This window comes from Salmo salar, chromosome 06 (genome assembly GCF_965601325.2).
Source record: "Salmo salar chromosome 06, fSalSal1, whole genome shotgun sequence".
Lineage (NCBI taxonomy): Eukaryota > Metazoa > Chordata > Actinopteri > Salmoniformes > Salmonidae > Salmo > Salmo salar.
This window is the reverse complement of record NC_138296.1, coordinates 37,385,485-37,403,091: the sequence shown is the minus strand read 5'-3', so window position 1 is coordinate 37,403,091 and position 17,607 is coordinate 37,385,485. Positions and strand designations below refer to the sequence as shown.

Below are 17,607 nucleotides of genomic sequence, written 5' to 3'. Positions count from 1 at the left end.
GTGAAATCAACTACGCTCAAATCGAAAAGGAGCTCTATGCCATTCTGTTCTGATGTAAACGTTTCCATCAGTACATATATGGACGACAAGTCATTGTGGAATCCGACCACAAGCCCCTCGAGTCAATTATGAGGAAACCACTAGCCGCAGCCCCGCCAAGGCTACAGAGAATGATCCTTCAAATACAAAAATACGACTTCACAATCACTCACCGTCCAGGCAAAGACATCCCTGTCGCAGACACACTCTCCAGGAAGTTTCTTACCTACAAGGACAGCAGCCTCAGTGAAGGCATGGACATGCAAGTACACAGTGTACAGCAACTTACCATGTAGTGACACAAAATTGAAGGAGATCCAAGCAGAAACAGAAAAGGACTCTCAACTCACACAACTGAGGAAAGTCATACAGGATGGATGGCCTGAGGAGAGGAGAAAATGCCCTCAGAGCGTCTCAGAATTCTGGAACCATCGTGATGAACTATCACAGATCAACGGAATCATTTTCAAAGGAGAGAAAATCATTATTCCTACCAGTCTCAGAGAAGAGATTTTGACAAAGATCCATGCTGGACACATGGGCATGGAAAAGTGCAAACAGAGAGCACGGGACATTATGTTTTGGCCTGGAATGTGCAAACAAATAGAGGACATTGTTGGTAGATGCGCCATCTGTCTTGAACGACGCCCCTCAAACACCAAATGTTACCTCACTGTATCCCAGACCGACCCTGGCAGGTCGTGGCAACCGATCTGTTCACCTGGAACAACGAGGACTACATCGTAACAGTGGACTACTACAGCAGATACTTCGAACTCGACAAGCTTCACAGCACCACATCTGCAGCTGTGATACACAAGCTGAAAGCAGCCTTTGCCAGGCATGGCATTGTAGAGACTTAAATATCTGACAATGGGCCCTGTTACAAATCAAATGAGTTTGAATCCTTCACAAAAGCATGGGAGTTTACACATGTCACCACAAGCCCACATTACCCTCAAAGTAATGGCCTTGCTGAAAAATCTGTGCAGATTGCTAAATCACTCATGGACAAAGCAAAAGCAGACAAGAGAGACCCCTACCTCAGTCTCCTTGAATACCGCAACACTCCAGTTGACAACTTCAAATCACCAGCCCAGCTGTTGATGAGCCGCAGACTTCGCTCAATCCTTCCCAGCACCAACCAGCAGCTGCAACCTGAGGTCGTCAGCTACAAGGAAATGCATGAAAAACGTGCACAGAGACAACAACAACAAAAGCGATACTACGACAGGTCAGCTGGACCACTGCCACCACTGATCGACGGAGAGTCAGTTAGAATCCAGGAGCATGGCCTCTGGAAGCCAGCAGTCGTCATCCAGCCAGCTGACACTGAACGCTCATATCATGTCCGCACCGCAGAAGGAGCGGTGTACCGCCGCAATCGTCATCACTTACTGAACACAAAAGAACAACACACTGATGAGATGAACTGTTCCCCTGAAAGAGAACGTGATGGACTAAACACACACACAGCACAACATACACCATACTTACCTGCAACACCACAAGAGCTGTTGACTGACACAGAAGCATGCTCAGCATCATATCACACAAGGTCAGGAAGAGAGGTCAAGCACAGAGCTATCCTAGACCTGTGAAATGTCAAAGGGTGTAGGCGAATCGCTGCCCTGAAAGAGTTCGACTGTAAACTTGTTATTGAAAGTTCACTTGAAATGCTTTGGTATTGTATTTGTTGAAATGTTAAAATGTAATTTCTACTGTGAAAGCTGAGTTGCTGAGAATCCCTTGTTCGGAAAGTAACAGTATGTTGGATCATTGGTTCAGAGTCTGTTGATTCAGTTGGTGTAGTATGCAATATAAATGGTTACTTACCTTGAGTTCAAACTGCAGAGCATGTTTTCAAAAGAAACGCTTAGAATATGTAAACATTTTATTTTGTTTAAAAGAAGGGGGATGTAATATTCATATGTGTAAACATACTGAATTATAATTGGATGCATTTTACCGCGTATCATACTGTGCTATGATTGGTTAAGACCACCCAGATGGTTAGGTCATGGTCAGTTGATCATGGTTGGAGATAGGTGAACATGCCAGTTGTAGCTAGCTAATAAAGAGTTATGTTAAGAAATATCCGGTAGTACTGCGTTTTATTATTTTGTACAAAACAAGACACCCAGGTCCACAATAAATGTTGCTTTGTTCTATAAAGTCCATAATTTATGTCCAAATAGCTCCTTGTTGTTAGCGCGTTCAGTAAACTACTCCAAGTGTAGGAAGCGTGTGGAAAATGTCACGACGAAAAGTAAAAAAAGTTATATTTACCTTCGTTCAAACATGTCAAACGTTGTATAGCATCAATCTTTAGGGCCTTTATCACTTAGAACTTCAATAATATTCCAACCGGACGATTGCAATGTCTTGAAAAACGTTTTGGAACACAGCTAACTCTCACGTGAATGCGCGCCACTGAACGCCAGTACCTTCCTGAGTCATCAACTTCCAACTTCCTCTGTTCGCTCTCTGTTCATCATAGACGCCTCAAACAACTTTCTAAAGACTGTTGACATCTAGTGGAAGCCTTAGGAAGTGCAAAATGAACCCTAAGTCACTGTGTGTTCGATAGGCAATGACTTGAAAGGACTACAAGCACCAGAATTCTCACTTCCTGGTTAGATTCTTCTCAGGTTTTTGCCTGCCATATGAGTTATATTATACTCACAGACATCATTCAAACAGTTTTAGAAACATCAGAGGGTTTTCTATCCAAATCTACTAATAATATGCATATTCTAGTTCCTGGGCCCGAGTAGTAGGCCGTTTAATTTGGGTACGTTTTTCATCTGGCTGTGAAAATACTGCCCCCTACCCTAGAGAGGTTAAGACATTGCCTCGAATCTACGTTGTGCCCTTATATTTCACTTCTCTCATTAACTTTTTAAACCACAAACCCCGGCCTGGTCGGTTGTCTGTTTTGCAAGCAATTCCCGGAAGTCTCGCGATGTTGCGCCTCTGGGTTTAGTAACTCTGTTGTGGTGAATCTCCGTTTTGCATCCTTTCTGAAGACACTAAAGAAAGAATTTTCAACAGCAGATGGACACCACACAGATTGAACTATTTTAGAGAGAACTTGGACTAGGAAAGATGTGTGCCTTTGATACCAAAATGTGAGTTAAACGTATTTTAAAAACATTGCCTTTATACAATAGTTACAATGCAATAAATCAATTAAACTTATTTTCAGAGCGTTGCAAGTTGCAAACTTTTTATTCATTCTCCAGAGCATGTAGCATCTGTAGAAAATCAATTAATAAAATTATAAAAAGTGGCACATATTTCCTGACAGTGAACTGATAATGTTATTTTAATATAAACCCTGATGATACTGTGCAAAGTGGAATGGACATAGGACGCAATGTATTGCTTCAATCTAAATGTAAGACAGCATCATTTTCAGGTGAAACATGTATACAATAAAAGATTTCAATACAAATAGACATTTTCACATATCCAATAATCTCGTACAGGATTTAATTTAAACTGGCTCAGTGGTGGGGCGCCTCTCCTTATCACAAAGCTTCCTTAGATTTCTCTTCAGCCTTGGTGATTTCAGAGATTCTTATGCGTCCATCCCTAGAGTTGTCCTAAGGAGGGTCCAGAGATGCCATCTAGGCAGATGTCTCTATGACCCTCTCTCCATTGGTTTTCAGTCAGTCACTCTTTGAGCCTATTATGCAGTACAAAGTCATGGAGACAACCATCGCCAATATCTAGGGAAACAGGAACAGTAAATAAATGCTTTGGTTATGCTAAACTTTTGAACAAAGCCCACTGTACACAACATCACATTATTTCTGATGAATTTGCATCAAAGCGTCTACATTTACATTTGTGGTATTTCAAAACAAAAGAGAATGTGACCTTGAAATATACAGAGGGAGGGAAGGAGTCAACAGTACCTCAAGGGCAGCGATTCCCAATGCCACTGCCACAATGACAATAGTGTTTTCATCAATCAGTTTCATAAGCTTTGGGAAGCAGCCGGTGATTGTCTGTGGGGACACACAAATGTAATACAGTTATTTAGACAGGTGAAACCACTGGGTGTCCAACTGTAAAGTGTGTTACATTCTCAAATGGGCATTCCATTGATGAGTTTGAGTATGGATGGAGTGTGATTAACTTGTTGAGGTGATGAGTTCAGAGCTCGTACCAAGTTTGGACCCGCACTGACTACAGTGTTAACTCAAAATGACACATGACTAGGTTCCAGTTTAACAACGTTTACTTCACCGTACATCGTCACCATTACACTCAGGCCAGTTCCATCAACAGTTATACTACTGCGCAGGAGTACTAATAACAGTGATATCACCGTAATAAAATAAATATAGGGATCCTTAAAACATGAACTTAACATACAGCACTTGTATCATCACAAGAGCTGAAAACAGCACTGTGGCAGCACTGTTGAGGATAGAGATGGGTGTATTTTTCAAATGGAGAGTCAGTGAAGTCTGTATAATTGTAGAATCCACAGCACTTTAGCTAGAGTGGACACAGAGACGATCTTATTAGAACAATTCTGTTGACAAAACTGAATAAGATTTCTAATACACAAGCGCATATAAATGACAATGTTATTTGAGACATTATTTGTAGGCCTAACATCTTATTTCCAAGGTATTAAAACAGGCCGGCAGGATATTGTAAACTACCGTATCCATAGTAGCATTCCAGAGAGCGGTGACGTCTGAATTTTCTCCATAGTCCTTCTTAATGTTCTGAATCACTTTGGTGCCCAGTTTCTCAATCAACTGACCTACCTGAAAGACATAACACAAATCACACACTCTTAGAAAAAAGGGTTCCAAAAGGGTTCTTCAGCTGTCCCCATAGGAGAACCCTTTTGGGTTCTATGTTGAACCCTCTGTGGAAAGGGTTCTCATGGAACCCAAAAGAGTTCTACCTGGAACTAAAAGGGTTTTACCGCGAACCAAAAGGGGTTCTTCAAAGGGTTCTCCTATAGGGACAGCCAAAGAACCCTTTAGATAGCACCTTTTTTTCTAAGATTGTAGTCTTTTCATCAAATTCTCCACAGACAGTCTTTAACCCACTTTAGCAATATGAGGAGAGTGAATGGGCTCTATGTACGCTTACCAAGGGTTTAAACACCAGGATAACCACTGCTCCAGCCACCTCTGCAATGAACAACACCAACACAATCAGAAAGAACTAGAAAGAGAGGAAAAGGAGACAATAAGAAAGAGAGATTGAGTGGTTGGACTGAGAAAACCGATTACAGTGCATTTACACACATTTCAATTATACTGAACAAAACTATAAAACACAACATGTAAAGTTTTGGTCCCATGTTTCATGAGGTGAAATAAAAAAGATCCCAGAAATGTTCCATATGTCAAAAAGCTTATTTCGCTCAAATTTTGTGCAAATTTGTTTACATCCCTGTTAGTAAGCATTTCTCCTTTGCCAAGAGAATCCATCCACCTGACAGGTGTGGCATATCAAGAAGCTGATTAAACAGCATGATCATTACACAGGTGCACCTTGTGCTGTGGACAATAAAAAGCCACTCTAAAAATGTACAGTTGTCACACAACACAATGCCACAGATGTCTCAAGTTGAGGGAACATGAAATTGGCATGCTGACTGCAGGAATGTCCACCAGAACTGTTGCCAGAGATTGTAATGTTCATTTCTCTACCATAAGCCGCCTCCATCGTCGTTTTAGAGGATTTGGGAGTAGGTCCAAACGGCCTCACAACCGTAGACCACGTGTAACCACTCCAGTCCAGGACCTCCACATCTGTCTTCTTTACCTGCGGGATTGTCTAAGACCAGCCACCCAGACAGCTGATGAAACTGTGGGTTTGCACAACCAAAGGATTTCTTCACAAACTGTCTCAGGGAAGCTCGTCTGCATGCTCGTCGTCCTCACCAGGGTCTTGACCCGACTGCAGTTTGGAATCATAACCAATTTCAGTCGTTATGAAGTTGCTCCTCTTTAATGGCGGATTTTTATTTGATTTTTTTCAGGATTTTTTTGTTGGAATTCTATCTCTCACTGTTCAAATAAACCTACTATTAAAATTATAGACTGATCATTTCTTTGTAAGTGGGCAAACGTACAAAATCAGCAGGGGATCAAATACTTTTTCCCCCCACTGTATACTGAATAGCTCATGTTTGAGGTGACCTACCATGAGTAGCATACACCTGCTCTCCTTCATGGCGCCACAGCAGCCCAGGAAACCTACGATCAGCAGCACTGCCCCCACAGCAATCAACAGGTATCCCACGTTTAGGATCTGTTTCATCTCCGCCGGAGCGTCTTTTATACCCTTGAGGAACCCCAGGATCGAGCCGCTGTCCACCTTCACCCAGATCCCCACGCCCAGGATGGCAGCGCCCGCCAACTGGGGGAAGAGAGCATAGCATTGTTGGGTGGTTTCCATTAATTCAATGAAGACCACATCAACTGCTGCCCTTTGTGTCTTACCTAACATGCACATACAGTGCCTTCTGAAAGTATTCATGGCCCTTGACTTATTCCACATTTGGTTTTGTTACAGCCGGAATTCAAAATGGATTAAATTGATTTTTCCCCTCACCCATCTACATACAGAAATCCCATTTACTGTACATAAGTATTCACACACTTGAGTCAATACTTTGGCTGGGCCACTTTAGGACTTTCATATATTCTATTCTTCATATTCAACGCAGCGTTGCTTTGGATGTATGCTTGGGGTCATGGTACTGTTGGAAGGTAAATCTTCACCCCAGTCTAAGGTCGTTTGTACATCTGAAGCAGCAGGTTCTCATTAAGGATTTGCCTGTATTAGGCTCCTTTCATTGTTCCCTCTATCCTTACCAGTCTCCCAGTTCCTGCCGCAGAAAATAATCCCCATAGCATAATGCTTCCACCACCATGCTTCACGGTAGAGATGGTGTTAGATGGGTGATGAGCTGTGCCTGGCTTTCTCCAGACATAGCGCTTTGCATTCAGGCCAAATAAATACATTTTTGTCTCATCAGAACACAGAATCTTTTGCCTTATGATCTCAGGGTCTTTCACTCCAGGCGTGCTGTCATGTGCCTTTTTCTCAGGAGTGGCTTCTGTTTGGCCACTCTCCCATAAAGCCCAGATTGGTGAAGTGCTGTAGAGACTTATCCCTCTGGTAGGTTCTCAGCCAAGGAACACTGTAGTTCTGTCAGAGTGGTCATTGGATTCTTGGTCACCTCCCTGACCAAGGTCCTTACCCGGTTGTTCATTTTGGTCGGACAGACAGCTCTAGGCAGAGTCTGAGTAGTCCCATATTTATGGAGACCACTGTGCTCTTGGAAACTTTCAACAGTCTTGAAATTGTTTTATACCCTTCCCCAGATAGACTTTTGTGATGATGCATCTATCTCGGAGAGTTCCTTGGACTTCATGGTAAGGTTAATGCTCTGACATATACTGTTAACTGGGGGACCTTATATAGACAACTGTGTTTCTTCCTACAGTCATGGCCAAAAGTTTTGAGAATGACACAAATATTAATTTTCACAAAGTTTGCTGCTTCAGTGTCTTTTTAGATATTTTTGTCAGATGTTACTATGGAATACTGAAGTATAATTACAAGCATTTCATAAGTGTCAAAGGCTTTTGACAATTACATGAAGTTAATGCAGAGTCAATATTTGCAGTGTTGACCCTTCTTTTTCAAGACCTCTGCATTCCACCCTGGCATGCTGTCAATTAACTTCTGTGTCACATCCTGACTGATGGCAGCCCATTCTTGCATAATCAATGCTTGGAGTTTGTCAGAATTTGTGGGTTTTTGTTTGTCCACCCGCCTCTTGAGGATTGACCACAAGTTCTCAATGGGATTAAGGTCTGGGGAGTTTCCTGGCCATGGACCCAAAATATCGAATTTTTGTTCCACGAGCCACTTAGTTATTACTTTTGCCTTATGGCAAGGTGCTCCATCATGCTGGAAAATGCATTGTTCGTCACCAAACTGTTCCTGGATGGGTGGGAGAAGTTGCTCTCGGAGGATGTGTTGGTACCATTCTTTATTCATGGCTGTGTTCTTAGGCAAAATTGTGAGTGAGCCCACTCCCTTGGCTGAGAAGCAACTCCACACATGAATGGTCTCAGGATGCTTCACTGTTGGCATGACACTTTACTGTTGGCATGGTAGCGCTCACCTTGTCTTCTCCGGATAAGCTTTTTTCCGGATGCCCCAAACAATCGGAATGGGTATTCACCTGAGAAAATGACTTTAACCCAGTCCTCAGCAGTGCAATCCCTGTACCTTTTGCAAAATATCAGTCTGTCCCTGATGTTTTTCCTGGAGAGAAGTGGCTTCTTTGCTGCACTTCTTGACACCAGGCTATCCTCCAAAAGTCTTCGCCTCACTGTGCGTTCAAATGCACTCACACCTGCCTGCTGCCATTCCTGAGCAAGCTCTGCACTGGTGTTGCCCAGATCCCACAGCTGAATCAACTTTAGGAGACGGTCCTAGCGCTTGCCCCTTCACAACAATTGAACTGCTCTCCTTGAAGTTCTTGATGATCCGATAAATGGTTGATTTAGGTGCAATCTTACTGGCAGCAATATCCTTGCCTATGAAGCCCTTTTTGTGCAAAGCAATGATGACGGCACGTGTTTCCTTGCAGGTAACCATGATTGATAGAGGAAGAACAATGATTCCAAGCACCACCCTCCTTTTGAAGCTTCCAGTCTGTTATTCAAACTCCATCAGCATGACAGAGTGATCTCCAGCCTTGTCCTTGTCAACACTCACACCTGTGTTAACGAGAGAATCACTGACATGATGTCAGCTGGTCCTTTTGTGGCAGGGCTGAAATGCAGTGGAAATGTTTTTGGGGGATTCAGTTCATTTGCATGGCAAAGAGGGACTTTGCAATTAATTGCAATTCATCTGATCACTCTTCATAACATTCTGGAGTATATGCAAATTGCCATCATACAAACTCAGGCAGCAGACTTTGTGAAAATTAATATTTGTGCCATTCCCAAAACTTTTGGCCACGACTGTACATCTTGTCCAAACAATTTAATTTGTCACAGGTGGACTCCAATCAAATTGTAGCGACCTCTCAAGGATGATCAATGGAAATTGGATGCACCTGGGTTCAATTTGGAGTCTCATAGCAAAGGGGTGTGAATACTTACACTACCGTTCAAACGTTTGGGGTCACTTAGAAATGTCCTTGTTTTTTAAATTAAAGCACATTTTTTGTCCATTAAAATAACATCAAATTGATCAGAAATGCAGTGTATACGTTAATGTTATAAATGACTATTGTAGCTGGAAACGGCAGATTTTTTATGGAATATCTACATAGGTGTACAAAGGCCAATTATCAGCAACCATCACTCCTGTGCTCCAATGGCACATTGTGTTAGCTACTCCAAGTTTATCATTTTAAAAGGCTAATTGATCATTAGAAAACCCTTTGGCAATTATGTTAGCACAGCTGAAAACTGTTGTGCTGATTAAAGAAGCTATCAAACTGGCCTTCTTTAGACTAGTTGAGTATCTGGAGCATCAGCATTTGTGGGTTTGATTACAGGCTCAAAATGGCCAGGAACAAAGCGCTTTCTTCTGTGAAGGGAGTAGTACACAGCGTTGTACAAGATCTTCAGATTCTTGGCAATTTCTCACACGAAATAGCCTTCATTTCCCAGAACAAGAAAAAACTGGCAACTTTCAGAAGAAAGTTATTTGTTTCTGGCCATTTTGAGCCTGTAATCGAACCCATAAATGCTGATGCTCCAGATACTCAAATAGTCTAAAGAAAGCCAGTTGATTGCTTCTTTAAATTAGAACAGTTTTCAGCTGTGCTGAAATAATTGCAAAAAGGGGTTTCTAATGATCAATTAGCCTTTTAAAATGATAAACTTGGATTAGCTAACACAACGTGCCATTGGAACACAGGCGGGATGGTTGCTGATAATGGGCCTCTGCATGCCTATGTAGATATACCATTAAAAACCAGCCGTTTCCAGCTACAATAGTAATTTACAACATCTACACAGTATTTCTGATCAATTTGATGTTATTTTAATGGACAAAAAAGTGCTTTTCTTTCAAATACAAGGACATTTCTAAGTGATCCCAAACTTTTGAAAGGTAGTGTATGTAAATTAGATATTTCTGTATTTCATTTTCAATAAATTGTCAAATTTCTAAAAGCATGTTTTCAGTTTGTTATTATGGGGTATTGTGTGTCAATGGGTGAGATTTTTTATTTTATTTAATACATTTGGAATTCGGGCTGTAACAACAAAATGTGGAAAAAGTCAAGAGGTATGAATACGTTCTACATTTCTCTTTTCATCATTTTTTTATGTCTACATAGGTATTTTCCAGTAAAATGAAATATTTTTTTTATTTAATAGCTCCTTCAAATTCTCTGACATTCATGCTGCATTTACCTTGCAGCACATCACACTATTCTACTCTGTGCCCAATCTTATTTATCTGGTCCAAAATGACATGTCTGTGTCATAAAAAGGAGTAAAAACACAACAAACGTCTGTCCTTTTGTTCCATGTTCTCATAACTTTTTCACATTGCAATTTAGATTCAGTTTTTCTGGGACAAGGAATAAGGATAAGGAGTGGTAAGTGATAAGGATCGATAAGGAGTGTTCTGATTGCCTGCAGATACATTATTGTGAAGCCTAACTGAACTCCGTTGCTATTATCATCAATAATTTACTCAAAAAGATGAAAAAAATCTCCAACTTACAAAGATGATGCCATTAAAGACAAACATCATGATTTTGAGAAAATCGAAGCAACCCATTCTTGATGAATTATTCTGCCTGGAAGATAAAAGGTGAGAAAGGGAACATTGTTATGAATAATCATCTATGGTAATGATGAGAATGTTTAGAACTTCTATGAGACTTCTGTATCATTAAGATGAGATCAGAGGTCAAAAGTCAACTAAATCTACTGCCTATGTCTGTAGCCTACTGTCTATAGGCCTGTTTAGAGGAGAATGCATAATGACCAAAGGTTCTCTTTAATTCATTTGGGAAGTACTATCTTAACATAACAGCTAAATGATGGACTTCTTATGTTATTTATCAATGACATTTTGCAAATTGTATGTTGAGGGTTTTGGTCAATCTTATCTTGCAAACTTACACCAGGAACATTTCTACACCTGAAAAAACATTTGACTCATATTGAATGATATTGGAAGGTGACAGTTATGGTTTTGTGGACACAATCAGTCACTAAGGAAGCAAATATATATTCTGTCAAACAACAGCGACAAAACATTTCTCTACTACTTTAGCACAGAGTTGTTCCGTGTCATTTGCAATGAGTTGTTATGTCTGGCTAATTAGGTGACGGATTAACAGTTCTACACAATCCTTGATGCTGTTTGTTGTCTCTGACTTGTTAGCAGGAAACCAGCCCTTTGTCATCTACAGTAAGACGCAGGAAGGAAGGAGTGGGGAAAAACACCAGCCACTTAACTTATCCTCCCTATCACCAACAAGAGTTAAGTGAGCCTTTGCTTTAGAATTAAGGAAAGTCCAAAGGCAACGACAAGGCAGCATGTCCCACTGTATTTTCATTTAAATGGGCCCCTAAACAAATGAACTGGCCCCTAAACAGATTAAAAATTTTACAAGAGTCAGACCAGTCCCAAAGCCTAATTGTCAGAAAGAGTATACACAGTAATTCACTTGATGTCTGAAAACCCTCTTCCACCTGGGGCCACTAAATGTTCTATGCAAAAGACATCCAATTACAAGAAAACTATCAAAATGTTCAACATGGTCTGCTATTCAGATGAGAACAGTGTCCATCACCTGTCCAGACTGTACAAAGAAATTGTAAGGAACTTTATCTTCCTTGCCCTCAGTGTCAATCAGGGGCCTATTAAAACACAGGAGCCCATTACACACACACACACACACACACACACACACACACACACACACACACACACACACACACACACACACACACACACACACACACACACACACACACACACACACACACACACACACACACACACACACACACACACACACACACACACACACACACACACACACACACACACACACACACACACAGCAGGTTTATGTCCTGTCCCGTTTTGCTAGTTAAACCATCTGTGGATCATCTCATCGTGCTCTGTTTTATGACCCCATGTGGTGCCCTTTACCACTATGTGTGTTTAGGACTGTCTGTCCCTAGTGTGTCTGACTGCATATGACCCCATACGATGGGAACAGTGATTGAGTGACTAAACGACAGCTAGTTTGTACTGTACTCAAGGAGTTTCTGATTGACATACATGTAATTTTCTTTCTGATTTTATGATTAATGTATCCATAATAGTGTGTTTATCTTATACGGTCCCAGATAGAGTACTTAGAAAGTGAAACGGCATCGGCATACAGTACAAGTACTGAGAGATGGATGCTAAACGTCAGGATGTTTATCACTGTGTCAGTGTTTAGCCATGAGCATCAGGTTAGTCATATGAAGGGGCCATAGCGCGCATAGTAACATCCTGAATTGGTTTTCCCTCTTTCATTCACAGAGTTTTTCCTGCAAGTGGCCACTCATCTTCTGCCTTCACAAAGCCATAGGCAACAGCGGAGTCCATAGTTATACATCAGAAGGCTAACAACCACAGTCACATGCAAATGACTAACAAAACATCCCAGCCAGGAGCCATCAACACACAGTACAAAGACACCAACAGAAATGTTGAGGAGTGCCATTTTGAGCTAGACAGTGAATTACAACCTCAAGGCACTGTATTGTAATGAGTCGACACATAATATTGGTCCTTTCATGTTTTGAAAAAAAATGGACACTGTTATTTACCCTGTTTAAAGGCAAATGCAACACGAAGGTGAGTATAATATACAGTAGCTATGGCCCTTAGGACTTTACATGCTTTCAAAATTAAAATGCAATAAACACAAAGCAGCTAAATAACCCACAATCCCAATGTAAAGAACATAATTTAGACAAGAGTAACCTAAAAACTAACTCAATAGCTACAATGATCAGGTGAATTTCAGGAAAGTATTCTTTAAGCTGCTGAATAATATGACACAGTGAGTGGCACAGCTTTGTTGATATCATGTTAGGAGTAATGTGGTATTCAGTCATGAAGACCGGGTAATGAATTCATCCACAACGAAGCCGGTGGGGACACACCTGGTGACAAACATTTCCCGGAATGATGATCAAGATAGCAAATGTCTGTTGACAACCATGCCAATTAACGACTAGAAGAAAGAAAGTATATACATCATATTTATCAAAGCTTCATCTCCGTCAGCTGTCATCCCATGTAACAGTTTAACTAATATGGTTCAATGAAGATTCCTAACATGTAGTCTACTCCAAAATGGGAAAGTTTTAAATGTATGAAGAATTACATTGTTGAAGGTGGGTTTCCTCATGAGCCCTGAGTAATGGGGTTTTGGCTTAATGGTAATACATGAAAATATTCCATTCCATAAGGACAAATCTAAATAATTGTCAGAAAGAGCATACACAGTAATTCACTCACAGAGACAAACCCTGTCAGACTCTCTGTCTGAGCTGAGCGTGCTAAAACTCTAAACACTGGACAAATCTAAAAGCATGTCATGAGCTATGTTTCCATCCAATTGGCGACAGATTTTCATTTGAATATTCGAAAATGTGTATAAAAACTATGCGCATTTTCCCAGCAGAGATATGTTTCCATCAAATTGGTTTGCTGCAGATAAAAGGCTATGTGTGCAACATAGTGCACATAAACATATTTTGCAGTTAAATTCTCAGTTAAAAATCGGTTTCCATCCCATTTTCAACTCTACTGATGGTTTTCTCACAAAAAAAGTGCCTTGGGCTACATAAAGTACCACAGCAAGAAAAAAGTGTTTCTAAAAATCCCCTGTGGGGAAAAAAGAATGGTGGAAAAACGATTGGAACCATTTCCCTGTTTGACCGCTAGCTTTTATGGGTATTATGACGCCTCCATTGTGGGGCTCTATAGTAAGTGTGTCCACTCTGGTATTGGCACGTGCTAAAGAGTACGTATGAGATTATTATGGACAAAAGAGCGAGATTAAAAAATATACACTGCTCAAAAAAATAAAGGGAACACTTAAACAACACAATGTAACTCCAAGTCAATCACACTTCTGTGAAATCAAACTGTCCACTTAGGAAGCAACACTGATTGACAATACATTTCACATGCTGTTGTGCAAATGGAATAGACAACAGGTGTAAATTATAGGCAATTAGCAAGACACCCCCAATAAAGGAGTGGTTCTGCAGGTGGTAACCACAGACCACTTCTCAGTTCCTATGCTTCCTGGCTGATGTTTTGGTCACTTTTGAATGCTGGCGGTGCTTGCACTCTAGTGGTAGCATGAGACGGAGTCTACAACCCACACAAGTGGCTCAGGTAGTGCAGCTCATCCAGGATGGCACATCAATGCGAGCTGTGGCAAGAAGGTTTGCTGTGTCTGTCAGCGTAGTGTCCAGAGCATGGAGGCGCTACCAGGAGACAGGCCAGTACATCAGGAGACGTGGAGGAGGCCGTAGGAGGGCAACAACCTAGCAGCAGGACCGCTACCTCCACCTTTGTGCAAGGAGGAGCAGGAGAAGCACTGCCAGAGCCCTGCAAAATGACCTCCAGCAGGCCACAAATGTGCATGTGTGTGCTCAAACGGTCAGAAACAGACTCCATGAGGGTGGTATGAGGGCCCGACGTCCACAGGTGGGGGTTGTGCTTACAGCCCAACACCGTGCAGGACGTTTGGCATTTGCCAGAGAACACCAAGATTGGCAAATTCGCCACTGGCGCCCTGTGCTCTTCACAGATGAAAGCATGTTCACACTGAGCACATGTGACAGACGTGACAGAGTCTGGAGACGCCGTGGAGAACGTTCTGCTGCCTGCAACATCCTCCAGCATGACCGGTTTGGCGGTGGGTCAGTCATGGTGTGGGGTGGCATTTCTTTGGGGGGCCGCACAGCCCTCCATGTGCTCGCCAGAGGTAGCCTGACTGCCATTAGGTACCGAGATGATTCTCAGACCCCTTGTGAGACCATATGCTGGTGCAATTGGCCCTGGGTTCCTCCTAATGCAAGACAATGCTAGACCTCATGTGGCTGGAGTGTGTCAGCAGTTCCTGCAAGAGGAAGGCATTGATGCTATGGACTGGCCCGCCCGTTCCCCAGACCTGAATCCAATTGAGCACATCTGGGACATCATGTCTCGCTCCATCCACCAACGCCACATTGCACCACAGACTGTCCAGGAGTTGGCGGATGCTTTAGTCCAGGTCTGGGAGGAGATCCCTCAGGAGACCATCCACCACCTCATCAGGAGCATGCCCAGGCGTTGTAGGGAGGTCATACAGGCACGTAGAGGCCACACACACTACTGAGCCTCAATTTGACTTGTTTTAAGGACATTACATCAAAGTTGGATCAGCCTGTAGTGTGGTTTTCCACTTTAGTTTTGAGTGTGACTCCAAATCCAGACCTCCATGGGTTGATAAATTGGATTTCCATTGATTATTTTTGTGTGATTTTGTTGTCAGCACATTCAACTATGTAAAGAAAAAAGTATTTAATAAGATTATTTCTTTCATTCAGATCTAGGATGTGTTGTTTAAGTGTTCCCATTATTTTTTTGAGCAGTATATATATATTTAAACGGTAGCAAAGCATCGATTATCATGTCACCATAATAAGACCCTCGATATTTATTGGGAAGGCGCATCAACACCTTTCACTATCACCACCCTGTTAAATTAATCATAATTGATTTAATCTGTAACCTAATACAGTTCATGCTTTCCCGACAAATCGTAGTGGGGGACTACAAATCATCGCCTAACTCCCAAATTTACTTCGATAGGATGGTCATTATATCAATATTTGCGCATAAAAGCGTTTCCACCTACATTTCTCGCATCATTTATTTTACCGACACAAAAAGGTCTCACCTTGTCTAGCGTATTTTTGTTTTGTCGACATTTTGAAAGTTTACCGAAAAATGTTCTGTTGCCATTAGGCTTGTGACATTTTTTTTTATCCGACATCTACTTTACTCGCCTAAAACGGTTGGATGGAAACCTGGTCATAGAGAGGAATAATTACAGGCTTGAGTCAAGGTCTCAGGAGACGAACAAATAATTAATTGTCAGTGCACCTGACTACAGGAGAATATAAAACACAACATCAAATTACTACTCTATGGAGCATTTTCAACAACCAGATGAGTCAACCCTTGTTATTCTCATTTACAATAGTCTACCCTACAGTGAAGTGGTACAACAGGTTTCGTTGAGACTCAGAGAGGGAGTCTGGGCCTTACCTTCACTGGGGTGATGGAGAGCGAATGTGGGAGTCAGTAAACTGGCTAATTTACCTGTGTCCTCGGAGAGTGACCTGTACTGCGTTTTTCTCTCTTCTACACACAAACTCACTCGTTCTCTTCCTGTGCTTCTCGGTGACTGCAGGTTGGTTGTAAACAGTGAGGGAGGGGGCGTGCTGAGGCAAACAGGTGGGAGTGAGGCAGGTTTCAGAGGCAAGGAGCTCACTTCCCTGTGGAGTAGAAGTCCCACCTGAGGGAGTCACAGCAATGTTACAGCTACATACACACAGGCATAAGCACATTCTTCTGTCCCCATTTTTACCTGTGTCATCACTGTATATTTAAGTGGGCTTTTGGAGACATGAATGGTATGGAAGCAGAGAAAGAATATATCTATGGATTTTAAAGAAAATGTTCGATTTAATTAACCTGACTGTGAGTTCCATTGAAGTCATTGTTTTGCAGACATAGGATAATTCATCAGTCGGAATGTTTCTCTTGCTTAGAAATTTGCTCAGATGTTGACCAAAGTCTTCCTATGACAGCCTCTAATGAAAAGCAGACTTTCACAATCATGCAGGAATCTGGGTTGAGCTTTAAAAATACCCAAGAGTGACAGTGATGGAGGAATTTGGAGGAGGTAAATTGGAATAAACTATAATAACCAGATTAACTTTGATTTTTCAATTCACCGCCTTGGATGATAAGCAATCAAACAGTATCCTACCAGTTGAAACAATGCCTGTTGAAACAGAACCTTACGGATTCGCAAGCTTCTGTGAATTGACCATTTCATGGCCTATCTACTTTTCAACATTAACCTTAAATTAACTGTCCATTGAAAATCTAACTTTTGAAAGTTAATATTCTGTTAACTCATACCCAAATAACATTGTTGACTCATCCTATACTCGTGTGGCCAAAGCATAAATTGGAGAAAAAAAACACTTAAATAAAACCTACCTCAAACTTGTATCTCAAACAGACCGTTTAAAAAAATGCTTGTATTTCCTCAGAGGGTGATGTCATTCCAACACAGAAAAGCTGCTTTTGAACATACTTAAAAGAAATTGGAAGTAAAACTATTTCACTTATATTGTAATTAATTACCCTATAGGTCATATTTAATAGAAATATGGAAACACTGGACAGTTACTTGAATAGAATATTGTGGTGAGTATATGATTT

At 41.4% G+C, this 17,607-nt stretch overlaps 1 protein-coding gene across 1 annotated transcript; it reads right to left on the bottom strand.

Annotated features, from left to right (window-relative positions):
• Nucleotides 1-3,263: 3,263 nt before the first annotated feature.
• LOC106601289 (tetraspanin-1) lies at nt 3,264-16,720 on the bottom strand. Its single transcript, XM_014193390.3, has 8 exons — nt 16,474-16,720; nt 10,795-10,870; nt 6,226-6,441; nt 5,164-5,238; nt 4,722-4,829; nt 4,426-4,551; nt 3,963-4,055; nt 3,264-3,773 (listed from the first exon to the last, which is right to left on the bottom strand). The coding sequence occupies exons 2-8, from the start codon at nt 10,849-10,851 to the stop codon at nt 3,714-3,716; spliced, it is 735 nt and encodes a 244-aa protein (XP_014048865.1). The 5' UTR covers nt 10,852-10,870; nt 16,474-16,720; the 3' UTR covers nt 3,264-3,713.
• Nucleotides 16,721-17,607: the final 887 nt, after the last annotated feature.